Source organism: Brachyhypopomus gauderio, chromosome 1 (assembly GCF_052324685.1).
Source record: "Brachyhypopomus gauderio isolate BG-103 chromosome 1, BGAUD_0.2, whole genome shotgun sequence".
Lineage (NCBI taxonomy): Eukaryota > Metazoa > Chordata > Actinopteri > Gymnotiformes > Hypopomidae > Brachyhypopomus > Brachyhypopomus gauderio.
Genome location: NC_135211.1, coordinates 31,363,237 through 31,384,645, shown reverse-complemented (window position 1 = coordinate 31,384,645; position 21,409 = coordinate 31,363,237). Strand labels below are relative to the sequence as shown.

At 39.5% G+C, this 21,409-nt stretch overlaps 2 protein-coding genes across 10 annotated transcripts in view; both read left to right on the top strand.

The window, feature by feature from the left end:
* nisch (nischarin) overlaps positions 1-14,093 on the top strand; it is a 28,627-nt gene extending 14,534 nt beyond the window's left edge. The window contains exons 14-21 of one of the 6 annotated variants that reach the window (XM_077009234.1): positions 505-608; positions 1,622-1,674; positions 3,380-4,669; positions 4,960-5,146; positions 9,490-9,640; positions 9,760-9,888; positions 12,269-12,430; positions 12,848-14,093. In XM_077009234.1, coding sequence (XP_076865349.1) covers positions 505-608; positions 1,622-1,674; positions 3,380-4,669; positions 4,960-5,146; positions 9,490-9,640; positions 9,760-9,888; positions 12,269-12,430; positions 12,848-13,479 — 2,708 coding nt within the window. In that variant the 3' untranslated portion in view covers positions 13,480-14,093. Of the gene's footprint in view, positions 1-51; positions 99-504; positions 621-1,621; positions 1,675-3,379; positions 4,670-4,959; positions 5,147-9,489; positions 9,641-9,759; positions 9,889-12,268; positions 12,431-12,847 lie in introns of those variants that run through there. The other 5 variants (XM_077009226.1, XR_013131850.1, XR_013131852.1 and 2 more) reach the window with 5 other exon arrangements.
* A 1,994-nt stretch (positions 14,094-16,087) lies between these two features.
* Positions 16,088-21,409, top strand: part of stab1 (stabilin 1) — a 60,878-nt gene continuing 55,556 nt past the window's right edge. Inside the window, exons 1-9 of one of the 4 annotated variants that reach the window (XM_077009173.1) lie at positions 16,093-16,255; positions 16,768-16,879; positions 17,112-17,149; positions 17,639-18,039; positions 18,260-18,387; positions 18,479-18,594; positions 18,686-18,771; positions 19,061-19,130; positions 19,403-19,498. In XM_077009173.1, the coding sequence (XP_076865288.1) occupies positions 17,986-18,039; positions 18,260-18,387; positions 18,479-18,594; positions 18,686-18,771; positions 19,061-19,130; positions 19,403-19,498 (550 nt within the window). In that variant the 5' untranslated portion in view covers positions 16,093-16,255; positions 16,768-16,879; positions 17,112-17,149; positions 17,639-17,985. Of the gene's footprint in view, positions 16,256-16,767; positions 17,150-17,204; positions 18,040-18,259; positions 18,388-18,478; positions 18,595-18,685; positions 18,772-19,060; positions 19,131-19,402; positions 19,499-21,409 lie in introns of those variants that run through there. The other 3 variants (XM_077009165.1, XR_013131839.1, XM_077009181.1) reach the window with 3 other exon arrangements.

Genomic DNA, 21,409 nt, shown 5'->3' with positions numbered 1-21,409 from the left:
CCACAAATGCTTCTGCCGTTGCTTTGTATGTACTTTGTATCTTTCTTGCAGTGGCTCCAAGACCTGTGATGAATAATGTCAAAACTGCCTTTGCTCAGGTGATTTGACATGTAGAGATCTACTGTTTTTCTGAAGTCTTCAAACATAAATGCCCAGCAATTCCAAGATACAAAGGATTACATTCTCTTTAATTTCACATCATGTGTTCTGTCTAATCATTGCTAACCCATACTACTTTAATGTACATCAGAAGTTACAGTTTACATTTCAGTGTTTATACAGGTAGAGGGTTTTGTGCATGAGACTTGAGTGAAGAATCAGTTACTGCTTTTTGGTTCAAATGTGCATAAGTACATAATCACCTTTTGCCTGCTGTTTTTGATGTATGTATATTAGACTGCTGATGATGGCTACTGTTCTATTTGTTTACCGTTCTGTTTATTTGATACTCTGCCTCTCGCTCTTATCCCTGTAACTGCAGACTAACCCTGTTGTCATTTTCAGATATAGCCTGTAAAGATGACGCTTTTCTTACCAAAGAGATATTGACTCATGTGGATTCTACATTTACTCAGCGATGCTATAATGAAAACACCCCATCCTGTGAGGTAACACCTCTGGTAAATAACACGGAGAATTGCATTCATTCACATAAAATATTGAACAGTTTTATTTGTTTATTAATGTATATTTATTCCTTACACACCCTTGTCCATATTTCTAGCATTTGTGTTTGGTTATTTTCTTTCCAAGCAAACATTCTCCTGCCTACACTGTATGGTTGCAATATTTATATCCTCCTGGCCTTGCACTGCCTTGCAACTTGATTTCATTTCATATATTGCTAAGAAAATAGTGCACATACTCAAGTAGATTGCTGCATTTGATTTTGTGGTTTTAGCAGGAAGACACAGTCAGACACTCAGCCAGGCAACAAGAACTGGTCTGGCTCACAGTACAGATCAAGTGTAAACATACTTTACTGCAATAAGCAGTTTGACTCAGTATTTTGGCGTTTTGTTCTGTAATGTGGTGATGGTTCTAGGTTCGGGAATATTTAGCTTCTTTTTATTTTTCTGGTGCTAATGAACTAGTGTTAATGACCATGCTTGAAAGAGCTTTGTCACATGAGCTTTGTTGGGATATTGGGTAGAATGGTAAAAGTAAAAGAAGTGTAATTCTGAATGTTGCTTTACTGCATGAAGTATGTGATGTATGAGTATGTTGTAAAACATGGCATGTTTAAACAAACCGCTTGCAGGTTTGAGCAAACCTTGTGTTCTATATGAGGACATTTTTGCAAATGTGTGGTCTCATAAACAAATAATTTTGATTAATAAAATTCTGGAAGCAGTTCAATGCTGTAGTTTGTATTAACAAGTGGTTTTAATGGGTTTAGATGATGTAGTTACTAGCATTCTCAACAGAGTTAATGTTCAACTTAATAGATTTGATTGATACTTTTCGATCAGTAGTATAGTAGAATACTAGACCTGCAGACTTCTGTTAGTGGAGAACATTTGTCCAATGTTTTGGCAGGGCTGCAAGGAAGTTGGAGTTTATGAAAGATTCTGTTTCCTTGTGCATAGGTGGAGAAATAACCATGTTTGGTCTGTTACAGGTTAAAACTCAGCTTGGTGCCAGTGATCCCGTGATGAAATTTGAAAGCACTGGGTTAGTTGTTTTGTGTTTGCTTTATTTTACAGTGATGTAATAATGTGAAAAATAACTGGAATTTGTATTTAATACTTGGATTAAAAGGATGAGGTATCCACAACAGACTAACAGTGATTTGAGGGAAATTAACATGAATTATGTATATCGGAATTGGTATTGATTGGTATTAAAGCTTCATCAGAACTCAAGTCTTAATTAATAATACAGTGTGTAAGAGGTAGCCATTAAAGTTACATTTGTTCACTTTATTACAATTCACTTTATTTTGCAAAACTACTTAGATTATTTGGTAGTGGGATCATCATTTCCTCATTCACTACACACCTGGTGGAAGACGGAAATTGTAAGATGGCTGATGTAGGTGTCTAGATTTCACAGCACATGATTGACCTGCTTATTATTTGTGCCAGTGAAGTGAGAGGAAGCTGCACTGCTTCCTTCCTCATAGGACACGTGGGACTTAAAGTGCATTACAGACGTAGCCATAGTATTACGCTCCAGTGACTCAAATGTCTGATTCATTTGCCTTTCCACTGGCTCAAGTGTTATTGATGAACCAAGACTAAATTATAATCCAGGCCCAGAGAGAACCTGAAAGCACTAATGATGTTGCTAACAACAAGTGAAAGCCAATATTCTCCAATATGGATGTTGCATATTGTATGTCGGAATAACCTCAGAATTACAGAACACCATGACTCAATCATGAACACCATTTACATTAGTGAAGTTGTGCTTTACAAAAGGAATAGAAGTTTTAAAGGAATGTTTTGGCTGATAATCCAGGTTGAATTTTTCCTGATCTAAATCCATAACAAATAAGTGACTGTTTCTTTGTAAAGGCTTCTTTTTATTTACAACATCTTTACAGTTTCGAGTAAAGTTTATTTGAGGTAGAAGTATAGAGTGCCCACAATTTTGGAAGGACTGTCCGGCCATGTATAAAGGTCTTAATTTTTGTTTCAAACACCTTCCACTCAATAACTACAACTGTACTGACTTTGTTTATATTTTACTTTTATTTTTTCAGTTAGTTATTTAACATTTCTTCTACATACTTTCATATACTACTCAGGTTTTGGTTATTGCACAGTGATTATAACACTGGATGCATACCTTTGATGATGTCACTCCAGTGTTATCATTGGAACTAAATTATTTGTGCCAGTGAATATTCTAAAGATGTATTTTACATTTCTAATTTTGCCTTGATTGTCTCAATAATATAAAAACTGAGTATGAATTGAAGTGACAATATAGATTAAATAAAACAAAGTCTTAAACAAAACACCAGTATGGAATTGCCTGAACACGTTTGCATTCTGAACCACTTGTGTGGAGAAAAGTATTTCCAGATGAGATTCTAAAAGCAAACCGATGTGGGGGGGTTAGGAAAGGTAAGGGATGCATTCTCATCGTAGACTCATTTGTGTTGTCACTGAGCTTTTTGAAATGTCATACTGTAGTACAGTGATGACTGTTTGGCACATGTCTATGGAATCTGGAAATTGTGGTGTTTGAGGGTTGCAATTTTTCCTAATCCAGACTATTGGCTTTCACATTTTGCTAGCAACACTGCTTTGATGTGAAAGCATGTCAAAACATTCCTTGGTTAATCAGCTCCACTTGATGTAAGTGATCCTTTGGTTTATTTTGCTTACTCTGCAGTCTTTAGTTGTGACTCTGTTGTCTTGTTCTTCAGTTGCCTCTACTGTGAAGAGGACCAGGACTGGAGCAGCAGTGTCATCACTCCAGTGCTTCCCTTCTGTTATGTCTCCTACACCACCACAAACCTGGACTTCATTACCCAGCTGTCTGCTTTGATCTGCCAAACAGACAGGGACAGGAAAGCATCCAGGCAAACCAGGACTACCTGTGTGGAGATGCCGGATCAGGGCAGTCCTGACTCCGGGGGCAGCTACTTTGAGATGGGTCTCGATAACAGCCATGAAATTATGGGTGGCACTTCCGCTTCCACACTTCAGGACAAGGAGTTGGAGGATATGGAAAAGCAAAATGTTCACATAAATATGATAATTTGGTGTCATTGCATCACCGTGGGACAAGACGGTCTGAGTCAGAGGCCTTCTTGTTTAGTAGCAACAGACAGCTTGTTGGTTGTTTTTCATACATGCTCCAAAGAGCCACCAAGTAGCTTACAGGAGCTGATGGACAACCTTGAGGTAGGATTGATGGTGCCGTACTCAGATATTGAAGCATTTCACTTTGACATTCCAGACACTTGCATCTCCTTAAAGGTGAAGTCCTGCGGCACACAGTGGTGGTTCTTCTCAGATGGCCAAAACTTGAAAGAGATGCATTGCCATGTGGACTTACTTGTGCAAAAAACTCACAGTGAACATACGAGTGGACCATCAAACATTCAACTATTCATTCAGCAATTTCTGAGTTCCTGGGAAGTTGAGGAGAATGGTAGCGGGCTGAGAAGTGGACACTTGGCTCATGTCCTGGACAGTGACTCCTTGGTCGCTTCGCAGCAGGACGCCGCAAAAAAATCACGGCAGTGTTCCATACCTTCTGACGTTTTGTCCTCCCTCCATGACAACCAGACGTCCATTCCCTTAATTCTGTTTCTTTCACCAAGACATCTGTGTGTGCTGAAGGTAGATTTTGTGGCTCTGGCTTCAAATGGCTCCACTGAGGGAAATCGTCTGCGCTCCTGCTCCAGGTTGAACCGTATTCCTCTGGCTTCTACCCTGCTCAACCCCAAACAGAGTTGCACTGGCCATAGCAGTGCAGTCGCCCATCACTTCTGTGATGGCCATGTCCTAGAGCTGATGGCAGGGCACGAGTACCTCGCTGTTGTTTTTGCTTTGCCCCATGACAAGTTCTTGTTCCTGCGGCAGTTCAGCCAGTTCCGTGGCAACCTGAGGGACATCAAGACCATTGCACTTGGGCAGAACAGCAAACATCACCTGAGAGTGAAGACTGCAACACCCAGTAAAACTACCCAAAGAATGCAGAGTAAGAGGTAGGACCGTCCGTCTCGCCTACGTGAATCTTTCTCACTCTTGTTTTTTGCTTTAAATTTGCTCAACAGAGTCATGAATAAAAAGGAGTGATTACACATTTGGTGGCTTGAAAATGGATTCATACCCTTCCATCGGCTGTAAAACATCAGTTGCTTAGCAGTACCATCTGGTGGACAAAACTCTTGAGCTTAGATAACAAAGTGCTGATTAGTAATCACTAAGAACGCATTTACAAGGCCTTTTTTACTAGCAGGAGTATCTCTTAATTCTGTCTCTCTTTTCCTCTCAGTGATCCTCAGGAAATGCAGAAGCCACATTTGACACTGTCTCTGCTCTACCCTGGCGAGACGCTGCTACAGCAACTTTCAGAACAGAACCAGTGTCTCTCCCACCTCACCCTCTCATCCTCCCTGTGTTACCTCTCCTCTCTGAGGGGTGAAGAGCTCATTCGCTTCTTCCATGACAACATTGCTGAGGTGTGTAACCTGAGGCTGATTGAGAGCTCTGTGACCTTTGCTTCAGTGGTCAGTTAGCATCGTGCTACTACCAAGTACGAAGTGTTGCTCAGTAGTAGTTAAGGAGTGGAGTAATGACGTTGTGTGGAATGAATGTAATCACTGGTATTTTCCTTAAATACTCAAAGGCAGTTTGAATGACAGCAAGTGCATTTTCCAATTTCTAGGGACTGTATAATAGCAGCATGTGTAATCACTCTAAGGCAGAGCATTGAAAGACTGAACTTGCATTGTCTGATCATTCTTGCTAGAAATATCAGGATCTTTTCCCCCTCCACAATTTCTCAGTCAGGTTGTTTGCCTTGCAGTTTGATTTGTTAACTTGTTACTTTGAACCTATCTACCAATTTATAGGTCTTTCACTCTGAAGGCTTTTTAAGGCTTCTGTTTATCTGTTTAATGGCTGATTTACAGCTGCCTCCTGGACCAATCACATATTTTTTACAATAACTGAATTCTTTTTTTTATCTTTTGAAGGTAATTAATTAGTGATAATTGTAAAATGTTCATATGGAGAATGAAAGTGACTAATTGCAGCTTCAGTGCTAATAATGATTGTATATTTTAGAATATATTAGGACATACTCAGATGTTTAATCTAAATCAAATTTTGACTTTTGACCATAAAGTTAAATAAATGTTCCAGTGTTCATCTAGTGTTCATCTACTAGGCTGACCAGACGTTAAAATGTCCCTCCAAGATTGTTTTACTTGAGCTTACATAGAATTTCGAGAAGTGCTGCATTCACAAACTAGTTATGTCCTCCCTTACTTCGTTCGGTTCGCTTGAGTGAGAAGAGGGAGTGTTGAAGTAGGTGATCATTTTTGGTCCCCCCCCCTCCATTTCCATTTTCTGCCCCCCACCCCCATCCCCCTGAGGTGTCGTCCTCTTCACCCTCTCAGGTCTGGTTTCCCTATCATCTACTGCATTTGTGCCATGGTCAGTTACCACAGAAAGCAAACACTTTCCATTGTCCTTATGAAGGAACAGAAAACCCACAAATGATCCATAAATCATTCTTTTAATGAAAGCTTAAAAATGTATGCCAAATATTTAATTATGTAAAACACATTCTGCCAAAAGCTTCCAGCAATTTCACTGGTTACTGTGGCATCCATACATACAGATATACTGGTATGCAGTAAATGTTTCTTTTGTTTATCAAGTCAAGTGCTACCTGACTTGAGTTTTGACCAAGATATTTCAGTGGACATTCTGCAATAAAAAAACAGTCTGTTTAGAAAGACAATGTCTTCCTTGGAGGCCATTACCAATTTGACATTGTAAATTGCCTCTTTGCTGGTCTATCATGATCACAGATCAGTTGGTAAATGGTTTTCTTAAAGAAAGCTCCAACATTTTTTGTTCAATATAGAATACATGAAGAAGTAAGTAAGCTTTGCAGTAGCTTTTAACTATAAATTTTACATTTTTAAAATCCTAGATTATATGCAGTTTATGGTGTAGGTAATTTTTAATTTTACTTTATTTCAGAACTTGTGTAGTAATGTTATTTCATGAGTGTGCTTTATCATCATTTCAGTTTGTTTAGTCAGTATGAAAGACACAAATTTAGAAGTGCTGTATAAATTTTGATCATTCTTATTAATATTGCAATGACTTATTTTTTATCGTGTATGGCCATGTATCAACTCCACTTAAACTCAACTCAATTTTATTTATAAAGCACTTTAAAAACAGAGGCTGCAACAAAGTGCTAAACACTGCAGGTATAAAACAGACATATAAATCACAGAACAGTAGACCAATAAAACCATACCGATAAAATAATATAAGCAATAAACAGTAAAAAGTACATTTAAATAAAACCATACACAAATAATATGCAGGAGTAAAAATTACGTTAAATGAAAGGCCAAGGAATAAAAGTGGGTTTTGGGGCACATGCAGATGGAGGAGCTCAGAGAGGTAAGGCGGGTCGAGTCGATTTAAGGATTTAAAAACAAGAGAATCTTAAAATGATTTCTAAAATGCACAGGCAGTCAGTGGAGGGAGGCCAGAATGGGAGTTATGTGCTCCCTCTTGCGTGACCCCGTTATTAGCCGGGCAGCTGCATTCTGCACCGACTAGAGACGTTTAAGGGAGGACTAGCTGACTCCAAAATAAAGTGCATTACAGTAATCCAGCCGAGATGTAATGAAGCCATGGATTACTGTTTCTAAGTGCTCATGTGCTAAAATGGACTTCACCTTTGCCACTTGCCTTAGGTGATAAAAGCAGGACCTCACTACTGCACCAATCTGGCATTCCAGTTTAAAATCACTGTCCATTTTAAAACCCAAGTTAGAAATTACTCTCCTCTCGTACTGCTTCAGGGGACCCAATTCCACAAGGGTGTGGGCTCCACAGAAACCGCTGGGACTAAACAACATTACTTTTTTTTTCTTCATTAAAATTTAAAAGGCTTACAGACATCCAGGCTTTAATGTCCTTGAGACATAAGAGAAGAGGTTTAATAGAAAATGCATCTTTCTTCTTCAACGGGACATAAATCTGGGTGTCATCAGCGTAGCAATGGAAGGCGATGCCATCACTGTACCTTGTATGCAAATGCAAAAAGTCTCTGACTAATCGCAAACTGTCTCAGACTGGCTGTTTTTTATTTATAAATGCATTCTTGGACACCATCCTTCATATTTATGCTCATTTCTTTCTAGAACCCTCAGCCATAATTGCCTGCACTCTCAGGACATCATTTTGATGCAGGTCCCAAAGGTCAGAAAATAATTGGGTAAAAAGTCTTTTAAATATTCTGCCCCAGTCACCTGGAACAACTTGAAGAAGGAATTAAAGTTATCTTCTTTTGTTACCCTTGGAAATCTTAAATCAATTTTAAAGGACAGACAAAACGGATCATTTGGCTTCTGCAATTGTAATAATATTTAATTCTGTTAGATTTCTTGTCCATAGCTTTGTAAATCTGTTATTGTATTTTAAATGTTTCATGCTACTGTCTTGGCCAGGACACTCCTGCAAAAGAGGTTTTTAATCTCAATGAGTCTTTTTCCTGATTAAATAAAGGTAAAAATAAATAAATAAATAATATTTTATTAAAATGGAACCCAGTGGGAGCAGATAGAGAGAGAACAGTAGAGGTCCTAAAATAGAGCCCTGTGGAACACCATATGGCAGGAGTACAGAGGAGGATTTTGAATTCGCCAGCTTCACACACAGGGATCTATCTGACAAATATGACCTAAACCATTCCAAAGCCACCCCGCAAATGCCCACCAAATTCTGCAACCTTGAAATTAAAATGTTGTGATCCACTGTGTCAAATGGTGCAGTGAGATCTAACAACAAAAGCATCACATGATCACCAGAGTCATTGGACAGGAGGATATCATTAAAAACCCTAATAAGTGCTGATTCTGTGCTATGACTGATTTTAAAACCAGACTGAAAAACCTCCAGGACCTTTTGTTCATCCAAATAGGATTTCAGCTGGGCATAGACCACTTTTTCCAATATTTTTGAGATAAAAGTCAGCTTGGAAATGGGCCTATAATTAGCCAGAACTATGGGGTCAAGGCCAGGTTTTTTAAGCAGGGGATGCACTACTGCATGTTTAAAACTTTTGGGAACAACACCAGATGACAAACTGCTGTTAATAATGGTTAAAACCTGCTACCCTATACTGGGAAAAACCTCTTTTAAAAAGTGAGAAGGCACATCATCAAAAGGTGATCCTGAAGGCTTTATCTGGCCCACCACATCTTCCAGGTTTGACAGAGTCACCGGCTCAAAAATGTTAAAAACGGCCAGGCTTGGGGCAGTGTCAGATGGGTCAAAGGCAGGAGCTGTTATAAGAGCTCTGGCAGTGACAACCTTATCTATGAAAAAGTGCAAAAAGTGGTTACACGTTTCAGGGGAATCTTCCAAGCAGAGTGGGTGAGGGGCCCTTGGAACAAAGTCAATGGTCTTAAACAATACATGTGGGTTATGCTGATTTGTGATTATAATTTTGGCCAGATATTCCACTTTAGCTTCTTTAATAATGTTTTGAAAAGAACACCAATCTTTTAAAATTTGAAATGAAACCTGCAGTTTGTCCTCCTTCCATTTGCGCTCGCCTCTGCGACACTCCCGCTTTGCTGCAAGAGCTCTGTCCACCCTGAACCAGGGCTCGGGTTTAACTCTCTGCTGTCTGGAGCCACAGAGTCCAGAATGGTTTGGCAGGAGGAGTGAAATCTAGAACTAAGCTCCTCCGTATCAATAGGTACTGGTATTTAAGCTAGAGGTATTTTTCCTAATTAAAGTCAGGTTTTGCTCTTGTATCTAGGTTGAGAATGAGGAGTTAAAGCATATCCTGTGGACATCTGTGCTCTTCTACAAATCTCCTGATGTGGAGCTGACTGCCTGTGTGATGTTGTCAACTAAAGCTGTTTACTTCATCCTGAACGACGTGGCCTCTACCCTCAGTGATCAAGCTAGTGAGTGGCCAGTTTTACTTATTTTTGGTCTAAGTCTTTTTCTGTAAATATACATAGCAATTCTAAAGAATTAATATTCCTGACAATTAACATGACGGCAAAAATATTTGTTCATGCAGTGATGTGGAACTGGAATCCATCCGAGCACAAGGCTGCAGATTTTCTCATCTCTTTCTGTTTTGCAATGAAACTGAATGAACTGCAGACTGTGAATGTGGGCCTTTTTGATCAGTACTTCAGAGTGGTTGGTGAGTAGTGGATCTGTGGCAACAGTGCATCTCTCAGAAAGGAAACCAGAAGACGAGGCTTATTATAACTCTACTCGTGATTAGAAGCAGTGAAGCTCAGTAACTTCAACACTTGCTAAAGTCGTCTGTTTTAGTCACGAGGCATTCGTCAGATGAACTTGTTACCATGCCAGTACAGTTGTGGCCAAATGTTTTGACAATGACACAAATTTTGCTGGTGGCAATTTTTGTTTAGATTGTGAAGTGATTAAATCAATTGAAATTAACTGCAAAGTCGATCATTTCATGAAAATGATCTTATCACAAAAAATACTGTATTCTAGCCACTGCATTTCAGCCCTACAAAATGGCCTGCTATCATTTCAGTATTGATCTTGTTAGCTCAGGAGAAAAGGTTAATGAGGACGTCATTCTGATTAGAAGAGCAGACTTGCTGCTTTAAAAGGGTCGTGGTACTTTCTTCTGTTAACCACGGTTACCTCCAAGGTAACATGTGCAGTCATCATTGCATCAAAAAGGGTTTCACAGGCAAGGACAGTGCTGCTTATAAGAGAGCAGAAGGTTAGAAGAGGTAGAGGTTGTGAATCAGGAAGTGCCCCAGGTGAGCAAGGAGGAAGTAAGGGCTGCAATTTGGAGAATGAAGTGTGGTAAGGCAGTTGGACCGGATGATATTCCAGTGGAGGCATGGAAATGTTTGGGAGAGACAGCAGTGGAGTTTTTGACTGGGTTATTTAACAGAATCTTGGAAGGTCAGAAGATACCTGAGGAGTGGAGACGAAGCATAATGGTGCCGATTTTCAAGAATAAGGGCGACGTTCAGAGCTGTAGTAATTACAGGGGAATAAAGTTGATCAGTCACACCCTGAAAATCTGGGAAAGAGTAGTGGAAGCTAGGCTTAGAGGAGAGGTAGAGATCTGTGAGCAGCAGTATGGTTTCATGCCAGCTAAGTGCACTACAGATGCTATTTTTGCTTTGAGAGAGAAGTTAATGGAGAAGTATAGGGAAGGACAGAAGGAGTTACATTGTGTGTTTGTTGACTTGGAAAAAGCTTATGATGGAGTACCGAGACAGGAGCTGTGGTATTGTATGAGGAAGTCAGGAGTAGCAGAAAAGTATGTGAGGGTAGTGCAGGATATGTATAAGAACAGTGTGACAGCAGTGAGATGTGTGGTAGGAATGACAGACAGGTTTAAATTGGGGGTAGGACTACATCAGGGATCAGCCCGGAGTCCCTTCCTATTCGCAAAGGGAGGAGAGGTATATTGGTTGGAGGGTCTTGAGGATGGAACTTCCAGGCAAGAGGAGGAGAGGTAGACCTAAGAGAAGGTTTATGGATGCAGTAGTAGAGGATATGAGAGTGGCTGTCAGTGGAGGACACTCAGGAGAGGGCCAGATGGAGGAGTTTGATCCGCTGTGGCGACCCCTAAACGTGAATTGCCGAAAGAAGAAGATAAATCTACCATTTATCTAATCATCAAGAACTTCAAGGAGAGTGATTCTACTGCGGTGAAGAACGTCAAGCATGCGTCAGGAACATCTCCTAAATGATGCAGCTATGAGATTGGCTTTCCACCAGTGCAGTGTGCTCAGGACTGGCAGAGGGCAGGTGTGAGTGCATCTGAACACACAGTGAGATTAAGGCTTTTGGAGGACTTTTCTGCAGGAAGTATAGGGTTAGACTGCAGAGCACTGGGGTTATCTTCTCTGATGAAGACTGTTTGGGACATCTGGAAAAATTATTGTCCGGAGAAGAAAAGGTGAGCGCCATGTCTCAAAGCAAAAGTGATAACCAAGTGGCTCAATGAACAAAACATTGACATTTTGGGTCAATGGACAGGAAACTCCCCAGATCTAAATCACATTGAGTTCCTTTAATCAGTTGGGTGGACAAACAAAATCCCAGAAACTCTGATCAACTCCAAGTACTGATTAGGCAAGAATGGGTTGCCATCACTCCAGATTTTGCCCAGAGGCTGATATCCAGCAAACAGGTCAACTCTGTAATGTTGTCTTTATTTAAACTGAATGTATTTGTTACTAAAAATGTATGGAATGTTTATAATTTTACTTCATTATACCTTATAAACATCTGACAAAAGGTTTAAAAAAAAAAAAAAAAAAGCTGCAAACTTTGTGAAAATCCAAATTCTCAAAACTTTTGACCACAACTGTAAGTCCAGGTACAGCTTGTCACAAGGAATGTTCAAAGTCCTGGTCATGAATTTCCAAACAATATTCATCACAGTCAGGGCTCTTGGAATAATTTAAATGCCATTACAATGTTATTAGACAACATGTAACACGAAGGTCAGTCTGTTTGGAAGCGTGAGAAAGAACCATAGCAGAAAACTCTTGCATTTTCTTTATTCTCATTTAAAGGCCCCTCTGCTGAACACATCATCTCTTGTCTGACGAGAGACAGCTACAGCACACACCACTTTCTGCAGAATCTCATGACTGTCCTGTCCTTGCTGGAGAAGGTGCCCTCACCTGAGCCATCCGAACTAGACTTTTACACACAGTTTGGAAAGAAGAGCACAGGTATGAAAAGAGATGTAGTTTCTTGTATAACTTCTCGCTCTGGGTGTTCTCTATTAAACTAGTCAGTTGGGCACTTCAAATATTTCATTTTCTTTTCTTATTAGGGTAATTAATACAATATTTGTATGTATATTTCATTGTCATAATATTCACATTTTCATTATTGCAGTTAGAGGATACCTGTAAAATATTATCATTATGAGGTTCCATCCTCCTTTACGGACTTTAATATGCGTGCACCAGCCTATCAGTTCAGTTATAGCAGCAGAATCAATGAGCCCCTTCAGAATCCGTTAAGCTCCTACACTCGACCCTAAACTAAGCCATTAATAAGCAATACCCAAGCAGTTGTCTCCTTTGTATCTTTCACGATGTGGATTGTTCGGTTCCTTAACACTTGACCTTTGTCTAAAACAGGGAAGATGGAGAACTATGAATTGGTGCACTCAAGCAAGGTGAAGTTTGTGTACCCCAGTGAAGAAGAGATTGGGGACCTCACTTTCATCGTGGCGGAGAGGAAAGGCCCTCAGGTGTCTTCTCAGTCCTTCAACATCCTTTTCTACGTACTGGTTTTCCAAGTGCAAAGTTCTCTGGTAGGCCATTCAGCTGAGACGCAACACCAACTCCATGCAAAGACCCTTGTCCTCACCAGCACAGATGTCTTCCTGCTGGACGAGGACTACATCAGTTACCCACTGCCTGAATTTGCCAAAGAACCACCTCAGAGGGACAAGTACCGCCTCACTGATGCCCGCCGCATACGAGACCTGGATCGGGTCCTCATGGGCTACCAGACCTACCCACAAGCACTCACCCTGGTGTTTGATGATGTTCCAGGCCCAGACCTCCTGTGCCACCTGACCATGGACCACTTTGCGGATACGCTGGAGAGGGCAGAAAGGACACAAGCTAACGGAGGGGCAGAGAGTGAGGTCCAGTGGTGTGTCTTTGTGCCTGGTGCTGACAGTAGAGAAAGGTTGATCTCACTGCTGGCACGCCAGTGGGAGGCGCTGTGTAGTAGAGAGCTCCCAGTGGAGCTCACTGGCTAAAGTTACGGAAAGCACACAAATTCTTTTTCACCATGCAGTACGAAGGGAGAACAGGATTATTAATCCCATTTATAGACACATCTACACATGCACAGAGAAATGCACCAACACATTGTTACTTTATTTGAACTCAACACAATGCATCCTGGGAAGTAGAGTCCACATGAGTGTAATATTTCCTTTTATATAACCAGCTTTGCTGCTTTCATCTTATTTATCTGCTGCTGTGTACAATCTACAATATGTAAATGATTAAAGAGAACCATGCTATGAATATTTTACATTTCAGTGAAACAGTATTGTATTTTTATGTTAAGTAAATGTATTTTTTTTTTTTTTTGGACACAAGCAGTTCCTTTCTATTTTTAGCCACAATATCGTTTCATTTCTTTTTACATTTTTAAGTTTTTTTTTTTTGGCTTTTTAGAAGTTGAGTTGTACTACTAGATTAGAGGTTGCACATTACACAAATGCAGAAAAACATTTTAGACATTTACAGAATGTTGTGGCTCGAGATATTTCAGCTCAACACTTTGTGAGATTATTCACCGTGGACGTTAGGAAGCGAACACGTACTTTTGGATTTTTAAGAAAATAAATGTGGTTAATGCAGATGTGTCTACTTCATATTAGTATTCATTTATTTTGTATTACACTTTATCCTCAGTAATAATCCAGGGAGTATAGTAGATAAAACTGAAACAATTGTATTCTCAGATAACAATACTAGTGAATTCTAGATGTTTCTGGTGCTCTCAGTATGACAAAGTTAAGAGTGTTGTGTCTGGAGTTCATTTCTGGGTGTAGCAGAATGGTGGATAGTGTAACGATCGAAATGGTGGAATATGTGACTGATCAATTTTAAGGTCGACATCCATCAGTGGAGAGATAAACACACCATTGTTAAATGTTGTAATTTAAAAGTGTGTAGAATCAATTCCATACCAACACATGATTCGATAATATTTACTAGCTAATGTCTGGCAAGGTTTTTAAATGAAGGGTTTGTTGGTTAACCATTGCTGACATTCTTGGTAGCCTTTCTGGTTATTAATGCCATTGTTAGCAATCACAACAATCTCTGTGCTTTTGACCTTCATAGCTTACATTACTGCACGTCCTAGTCACTGTAGAGAGTGACACTGACGTGTGGGCCACCAGCCAACAGCCGTTCTGTGGTCTGAAACTATTGTATATTGTTGTATCATATGTAAAAACAAGCAGTCACAACATACAATGAGATTCTGGTTTTCCTTAATGTATAAATGAATAAAAAATCAAAGTATTTTATGTCAAATGAAATACAGGAAATGCTATACAAGAAATTATAAATACACAAGACATTCACGTCAGTGGGAAATAGTGGACATTTCAGACTTCATAATTTATCACCACTTTAATAGTTAAATAACTTAAATTTGGAGGCATTTTCATGATAACTAGACTTCCTGTGAAGCATGTGTGATGAAGCTCATCACATTTTCCCATGAGCTAGTCTTAAAAAAAAAATCTTTTTGTTCTGTGTCTTGTTCTCTTGGTTTACTAGGCAGTGTGTGCTACTGCTGTTGCCTAGGAGATTTTGAAGGGGAGGGGCAAGGTGGATGATGTCAGTCTTAAGCAGACTTCACAAAACACAGGCCACATCTAAAAGCCAAACCACATCATGTAGTCAAAATGTCTATGAACAGAACTGAGATTTCTTTTGATCCTCCTCTTGCCTAACAAGCTTTAAAACAAATTAAAATTAATAATGTAAATTAATAATTTATGGAAAATAGAAAATTGTCACCAATATAAAAAAATTAGTTGGCCAATACAACATTCTGCTCTGTGAAGACAGTATTAAGAGGGTTTCAAAACACGAATTCAACAAGCATGGTAAAAGTTGGAACAGTGAGGTCAAAAACAGTCAAGTCAGAAAGTGAGGTAGTAGGCCAGCATATGTTGAGCAGTGTGGTTTAGAAATGGGTCACTTATCTACGGTACAAACATCTCTGTGGTTGATGGCTGTGTCCCTGGTCTCTGGGGTTTCTCTAGCTTCTCTCTTTTGATGTAATCAGTTGGGATTTGCACTGCTGGGTTTTTATATCTAATTGGTTCACAATTACTGGTTTATCTGTGCAGATCTTGAAGCCCATCTCATTTTTTGCAGATGTCCCTGTTTACGTTCCATGTGGTCAAACCTCTCAGTTGTTCTCATCTACATCTTGTATTCTGCTACAAGGCACTGAATTATCTCACATGCTTCTTTGCACACAGTGCATCTTGGGATGTGTCTTCTGTGACACACCCCTACTTCAGTTGAGACGATGTCGACTGTATTTTCTTGTGTTACCTTACAGAAGCAAGGATGGCAGAGAATCTCATAGTGGTCTGAATCCATGACCGGCGGCGTTCTTGGTTGGTGATTGATTGTACATGGCACTTAACCCTCATCAACCCAAGTGGTGCTGCTCTGATCCTACTGGGGTAGCTAAATAAAACATTTCCATCACACAATGGACAAAAAAGTCTTAAGACAAAGTACCCCAGTCCTGTCTTTTCCAGCCATTGGTGAGATTTTCTAACGTCAGCCACTTCTGCTTTCTGTCAGCGGTACATTCCACAGAGAGGCCTGTCTACACCGCACCTCCTCCATTTCTACGTTATCCACCTCTAGCAGTTTGGGACATTTTTTTAGCAGTTCATTCTCGGGAGCTCTAGCTTGCATATTCTTACGTCTTATTCTGGATAGTGGACTTTACCCTTTCCTGGTCCCTCCCTTCTTCCTACTGGTGTAAGTCGTTAGGTGTTGGGTTCGGTTGAAGTGCTCCATGCACTGTGAGGAGTTCACGGGTTTAGATGTTGGTAGCTTGTGTTTTTTTTCTTGGCTGAGTTTTTATAACTAATACAATTAATATATTTATTGATCAGTTGGAAATGTTTCTTTTAATTTCATAGTGCATATGTTGCAAACCAATAGTTTTGACAAGTAAACACAATGTCCTTTTTTGCTTCAGTCATCATTCTCTAGCCAGAAAAGACAGTCAGCAGTATTGGATCCCATTTTAACGCCCAGTAGGACAGTCCACCATATTGTGAAATACCACCGGATGCTAGTTACTCTGCCCTGTTTTGCTTTTCTTAAACAAATATTTTAAAAATTGGATTTTGAATATGGGTTGTGTTGTTTTGGAAGGTAGTTTATGAAAATGAAAGATGTAGAAATCTCTTGGTGTGTTCTGTAGTTATCAAGGGATGAGTGTTGGGCATTGTTATTTTTGACCTCATCACTTCCTGTTATTCCAGGGAAGGTTTGTGCTCTGCTGGAAGAACAGAAGACTGATGTTCACCTCCGTTTTACTCCTTCATTAATTGTAAATTAAATGTAAAACGCGAGATTAACCATTTTTGTGAAAAGGTATTTAAACATTTTGTGCACAGTTGTAGGATCCAACTTGTACAGGCAAGTCCCCATTAGAGGTGCCATATAATATCTGTAATAAGGGCTGTTAATATCCTTGGATTAATAGCATCATTTCAAAGATAATTCTAACTGATATTCTCATTACTCTCCCTTATTAATAATAACAATATTAGTAGTAATAATGGTAGTATTGATAACATTTGAAAATGTAATTTGGTTCTAAAAGGTCAAGAATGCCAAAATGTGAACATGCCTACGACTGAGGTAAGCATTTTATCTATTTCTTATTTGCACCTTACAACATGATGGGTGTAACATTGAAATTCCTAAACAATGCCAGGAAAGGACAGTTATTTTGATGACATAGCATTAAACACTTTCACTGGATTTTTGCAATCTCAGCAGTTCAATTATCAACTATGTATTATTTGTGTCAATTTTGCATTTTTGTTAATTTAGAACATTAATTAAAAGTTGATTAATTAATTGATTAATAAATGCCAAATTTAGTCTAACAGATATCTATGTTTCATCCCTGAAGTACACATACACTATACTACATATAGTTCACAAACTCATCAATTAAAGAATGTTGATGGTTAAAGGTGTAATTCGTCAGTGTTGACAATCATTTACAAAAATATCTTATAACCTACATGAAGTTTTTGAAACAACCCATCACTGCACTAACCACTTCTGCTAATATTCATTGAGTAGTTTTTTTTATTTATTTTATTTTGCTGAACTTTGCAGACCAGTCATCTGACAAGTACGGACTTCCTAACAGTCATGGGAGATTCAGGAGAGGAAATCCGTTGATTTTCCTGTCAGGAAAAGATACTTTACTCACACACCTTCACAACTGCTGTGTGATCAGCTACAGAACCTCCCTCTTTTGACGTGAAGTGATCCAACACGCTGTTCCACGAAAACAAGTGAAAACGTCAAGTTAACAAATGCAGGATGTGATAAACAATTTGAACTTTTCTCTCACGTTTCATTTCTCAAGATTGTAGCTTATCCTGAGGGAAGCTTCGGAGTTATTCCTCACTTGCTTATCTTGAGGACGTTAGGAGTCTCCTCGAACTCAGGAAGCAGACATGCATTATCTTTCTGTTCTAGGACTCATGATGCTATGTAGTTTACAAATTTTGGTAAGTTGAATTTCTCCACTTTCAACATCTGAGGACTTCAATATTTAGGGATTCTTTCTTTCCAGGGCAACAAGCCATGAAATGTATAGTCAAAACTAGTCAGACATTAAAATCAAATGTGCCAGGTCTTCTGATCTGAGGTTTCCTGAAAGGTTCTGGCATTTATACCAGCTAGCCTGATGTTTCTGCACTTTCTTTGCTTGCACGCTGGTCCTTTAAGGCGTCTTCGAACCGTTGCGATGAAGCACGTGTTATAAAGCCCATCTCTGTGTGCACGTCCTTTGCGGCAGCACCTGCGATCACTTGTCCATGGGGCTTCAGAAAGACCCCGGAGAGCAGCAAATGCCAGTAGGTGACGACGCCTCATACGCTCCCTTTCTCTGTCGATTTTGGTTGGAGCGTATTGTGTCTGACCTTAGCTGTCCCCTCATTTTTCTAGATACACTGTATTAATTGGGGAGTCACTGCTGACTCTGGCTGGATGTGCTCACACTTGTGAGAAGATAATCACAGTTAAGAAATGTTGTCCTGGCTTCTGGGGTTCCTTGTGCTTATGTGAGTGTTGATTTTTTATTTTTCTTTTGTACTTTTTTTTTTTTTTTAATCAGGAGATGGATTTAAGATCCACCTTGTGCTCTTTCCTCAGCCTGCCCCAGCTGGAAAGGGAGGACATGTAACTGGCACGGCACCTGTGTGGACAGCGATCAGGGGAATGGAACCTGTGTTTGCGAGGTCTTTCAGTTTTCAAAAAACTACCTTTTGTATAACTCAGTTACTTTTTTGCATCATCACAATTTACTATGTGTGCATCTTTATGAAAATGTCTTAATAACAACAATAATAGGTGTATATATACAATTCATATTTTGTAAATTTAATAGGATAAGACCACATACTTTCTGCTTCGTGGTGGTGTTATAAAGTGACCTCAGCCCACGCTAAAGTGCTTTTCAGAGGGTCCGTCTCTGATATGTGGCACACATGTTAAACGGGTGAAATATATGGCGGATTGTATTTTCAGGAGGGTTACACTGGTTTCGCCTGCCAGAAGTGCTCCAATGTGAAAGCCTATGGAGACGACTGCAGTTCAGGTCTGTGGATCTTTTCAAACAATGAAAATTGAGGCCTGCAACTTTGCATCAGTATTTTGTAATAGAGTTAATGGACATGTTAATAACTGGCTGGGCTGCTTGTGCTGCAAGTCTCTGTTTTTGTTTAATCTAATACAGAGTGTAATGTAAAGAATATCTAATGTAATATGTTCTGGCAATATATTCCGGGCTGTATATAGTTTCTATGTGTTTAGTATTAGTTTATGTTTAGTATTTACATTCAACAGTGCTGACGTACATCTTTGGTTTAGAATGCAGTTGTGTACATGGAGAGTGTAACTCTGGTCCAGATGGGGATGGACAATGTTACTGTCAGCCACCGTACACAGGACCAAAGTGTGACAAAGGTAGTGCTGTCTGTTTCTCACTGTTAATTTCTAAAATCTTGACATTTTCATTTCTACAGGGTGTGCCCAACACTCTTAAAAAATTGGGGATAATTACACAATTACCCCTTAGTCTATAGGTCATAATTAATATAATCTATTAGCCTTTGCAAAATGTAATTATTAGATATAAACAAGCGATAGATATACAGTAAGTAAAAACATTTTAATAAAGGTTTTTCCTGCACTGTTGAATGACATTGTTAATATTGTTAAGTCATTTAACCAAGGAATTTGGTCTTGAATTCTCAAAACAGAGACCTCAGACTATCAGACGAGACCCCATAAATGTTAAGAGTTATAGACTAGATTTCCAACATTTCATTCTTAGGAATGATCATTAAGAATGTGGTATCTCTTCAATCATATGATTACTTAGACAGAACTGAATTGAACGATTACTCTGCAGTGCTAACTGCCTAAATAATAATGTTCTTAGCTGGCCCCAGTCTCATTTGACCAGGCCTCTGCTGGTTGCACTGGGTAAAGCAACTGTAAATATTATACTAAATAGCTGAAAATTCTATCTGCTTTTGTGTGGTGTTCCCCAGGGGCTCAGCAGTCTTTAATATTTATATGCATCTGTTGGCCAGAGTCATCAGTAATTATAATATTTTGTGCCGACAACATTCTGCATACATACTGTATGTTTAACTGCCCATTCCCTGGGTTACATGATTTGGTTTTTAACTGCCTAGAAGACATCAAATCACAGTCAGTTTCCTGCATCTCAACAATGACAAAATGGAATTTATTATCACTGGGAATGGTCATGAGTGCACTGACGTAGTATCTGGAGGCCCTATCAGCCCGAACATCATAACAAAAACCTTCAAACACATTCAACTATGACCTTAGCTCCCATGACCACATGAGCAACGCGTCAAGCAACATTCTATCATCCACCATGCATGACATTTGCCTGTGACCTCCTCTTTAATCACCATGTTAGTGATGTCTCTACTACAGTGTATCATCTGTGTAACACAGCCAAGGTCAGACGTGTCCTCACAGCAGCTGATAGTGAAAATCTCATACATGGATTTGTATAAACATCTCTGGTCTTCTGTAGTGTGCTGCTAGCAGGACTCCCAAAGAAACCCATTTAAAGCCTGTTCACACACACACACACACACACACACACACACACACACACACACACACACACACACACACACACACACACACACACACACACACACACACACACACAAACAAACAAACAAACAAAAAAAGCATAGACTGGGGACTGGCATATTACACCAGTCCATAAAGACCTGCACTGGCTACCTGTGTTATTCAGAATCGATTTAAAAGTCTTTCCAGCAGTATAATTGCTAGGCATGTACCCTCATGGGTCCTCAGATCAGCTGATAAAACATGCTGGCTGTTCCCCCCACACCACTACAGAACACTGAGACTACAATCTGCTGCCAAGGTCCCAAACTCTGGAATTCTCTTCCAGACAACACGAGGGCTCTGTACGACTGAAACACATCCAAGAGGCTGTATATTGCTGACTTTTCTTTCTCCTTTATTTCCTTTAGTGTATATATACAGTGACATCTCTTTTAAGTTGCATTTTTTATTTATATTTATCTTAAATTTTCTATAAAGCACTTTGCAAGCTGTGTTTTTAAAAGTTCTATATAAATGTATTTTACTAGAATAGTATGTACTGCTGTAATGTACAGAGGTCCCTGCTGGCTGCCTCCATCAGCATTGGCAGTGTTGGTGTTGTTTTGTTGTGTTCCCGACCCTCAGGTGGTTGTTGTCCATTAGTGGCTTCACCACTAATCGTGTCTAGTCGTGTGTCTTTGTCCATTTATGTTGTGTGTTTCAACCCGCTTATCGCTGGATATTATTAGACCG